The 1,362-nt window shown below is 36.0% G+C and overlaps 1 protein-coding gene across 1 annotated transcript in view; it reads right to left on the reverse strand.

Moving 5' to 3' along the window:
* The window catches only part of C922_05554 (hypothetical protein), a gene marked incomplete at both ends in the record, with an annotated part of 1,622 nt that extends 425 nt beyond the window's left edge, over nt 1–1,197 (reverse strand). Inside the window, one exon of the mRNA XM_008821125.1 lies at nt 63–1,197. Within this exon, the coding sequence (XP_008819347.1) occupies nt 63–1,197 (1,135 nt within the window). The remainder of the gene's footprint in view (nt 1–62) is intronic.
* Nucleotides 1,198–1,362: the final 165 nt, after the last annotated feature.

Genomic DNA, 1,362 nt, shown 5'->3' on the forward strand with positions numbered 1-1,362 from the left:
TATCTTCAGATATTCCATCACAAGGAATGGTAAGACGACCATTGCCAGTACCCCTGGAATACCATATTTGGCCACCTTCTTCATAGTTTCTTTAATATTGGACTTGGTGGTCTTTTCCTGTAGCCCCATGATATTCTTCATAAGTGAGTCTTCTGTTGCTTCCATATTGGGTTTCATCATTTTCTTTGCCGGTTCTAAGACACTTCTCATAAGAGCTTCCTCTGTGTCTTTATATACTGAATCAACGGCTGCTACAACAAGCTTATTCATTGTCTGCACATCTTCTAGTAATTCAACCTTTACTTTGCCATCTTCAATGCGTTTATATATAACCCAATCATTTTTATTCTTATCTGGATCTTTATCATTCTCTTTTTCACGCAAGTATATATATATGTTCTGCTTCCTCTCCTGTGGTAATATCTTTTCCTCTACAGATTCCCTTGCTTCTTCTTTCTCTTTTCTTTTTAATAATTCTTCTATATTTTCTAAATCCCCTTCTCCCTGATGGTGAATTTTCTTAAATAGACTATTTTGGCACGTTAAATATAAGTCTTCCGCATATTCATCACCTATCGCTGACGCATCTTCATCGGGTGTAAACCCATCCGCACTTATTTTATTAATCTTCTTAAATAATCTATTGTTCTCTGTTATGTACATACTGTTATGATTGTCAGGTTCTGCTTCCTTTCCATAGCTGTTCAATAAACCGCATTCATTTATGTACTGCATTTTTTTATATAGACCCCTAGAGTACGTTACATATATTGTGTTAATTAGATGGTCTTCTTTCATCAATTCCTCTTTGTTCAGTAGATCAATCGAATTTCTTGATATATCTTTTCCAAACAATTCGTCTCTGCCAAGTTTTTCATTGGTGTTCATAGAACTACCTGCCACTTCGAATTTTGCGGGGTGTAACTTGTCACTCTGTTGACTAAAATCAGCTTTGATCTGCAATGTAGGTTGATAAGACGTGTATTCCTCCTTAAAAAGGTCATCTCTTAATAATGTTTCACGGTTGTTCATATGAAGAAATTTCTCTGGAACATCATCAGGCCTTTTTACATGCACTTGTTTCGATGCATGCTCCTTCTTTGATGAATCGTTCCTACTTATGATATCATCTATAGAATCAATCTCTGCTTCGGACGGCTCCTTTTTTGTTGCATAACTTTGTTTTACTTTCTGCATTCTCTTATACATCTCATTACTTCTCTTTATATAAGATTCCTCTCTGGATAGACCTTCCTCACAATATGTATCTGTGGTTGTATCATACGTATAATCATATGCTTCCTGTTCAAACTTTCCCTTCGGTGTATAAGTGCCTGTTGCAGCCCTTAATCTCTTCTGCAT

Source organism: Plasmodium inui, assembly GCF_000524495.1.
Source record: "Plasmodium inui San Antonio 1 unplaced genomic scaffold supercont1.96, whole genome shotgun sequence".
NCBI lineage: Eukaryota > Apicomplexa > Aconoidasida > Haemosporida > Plasmodiidae > Plasmodium > Plasmodium inui.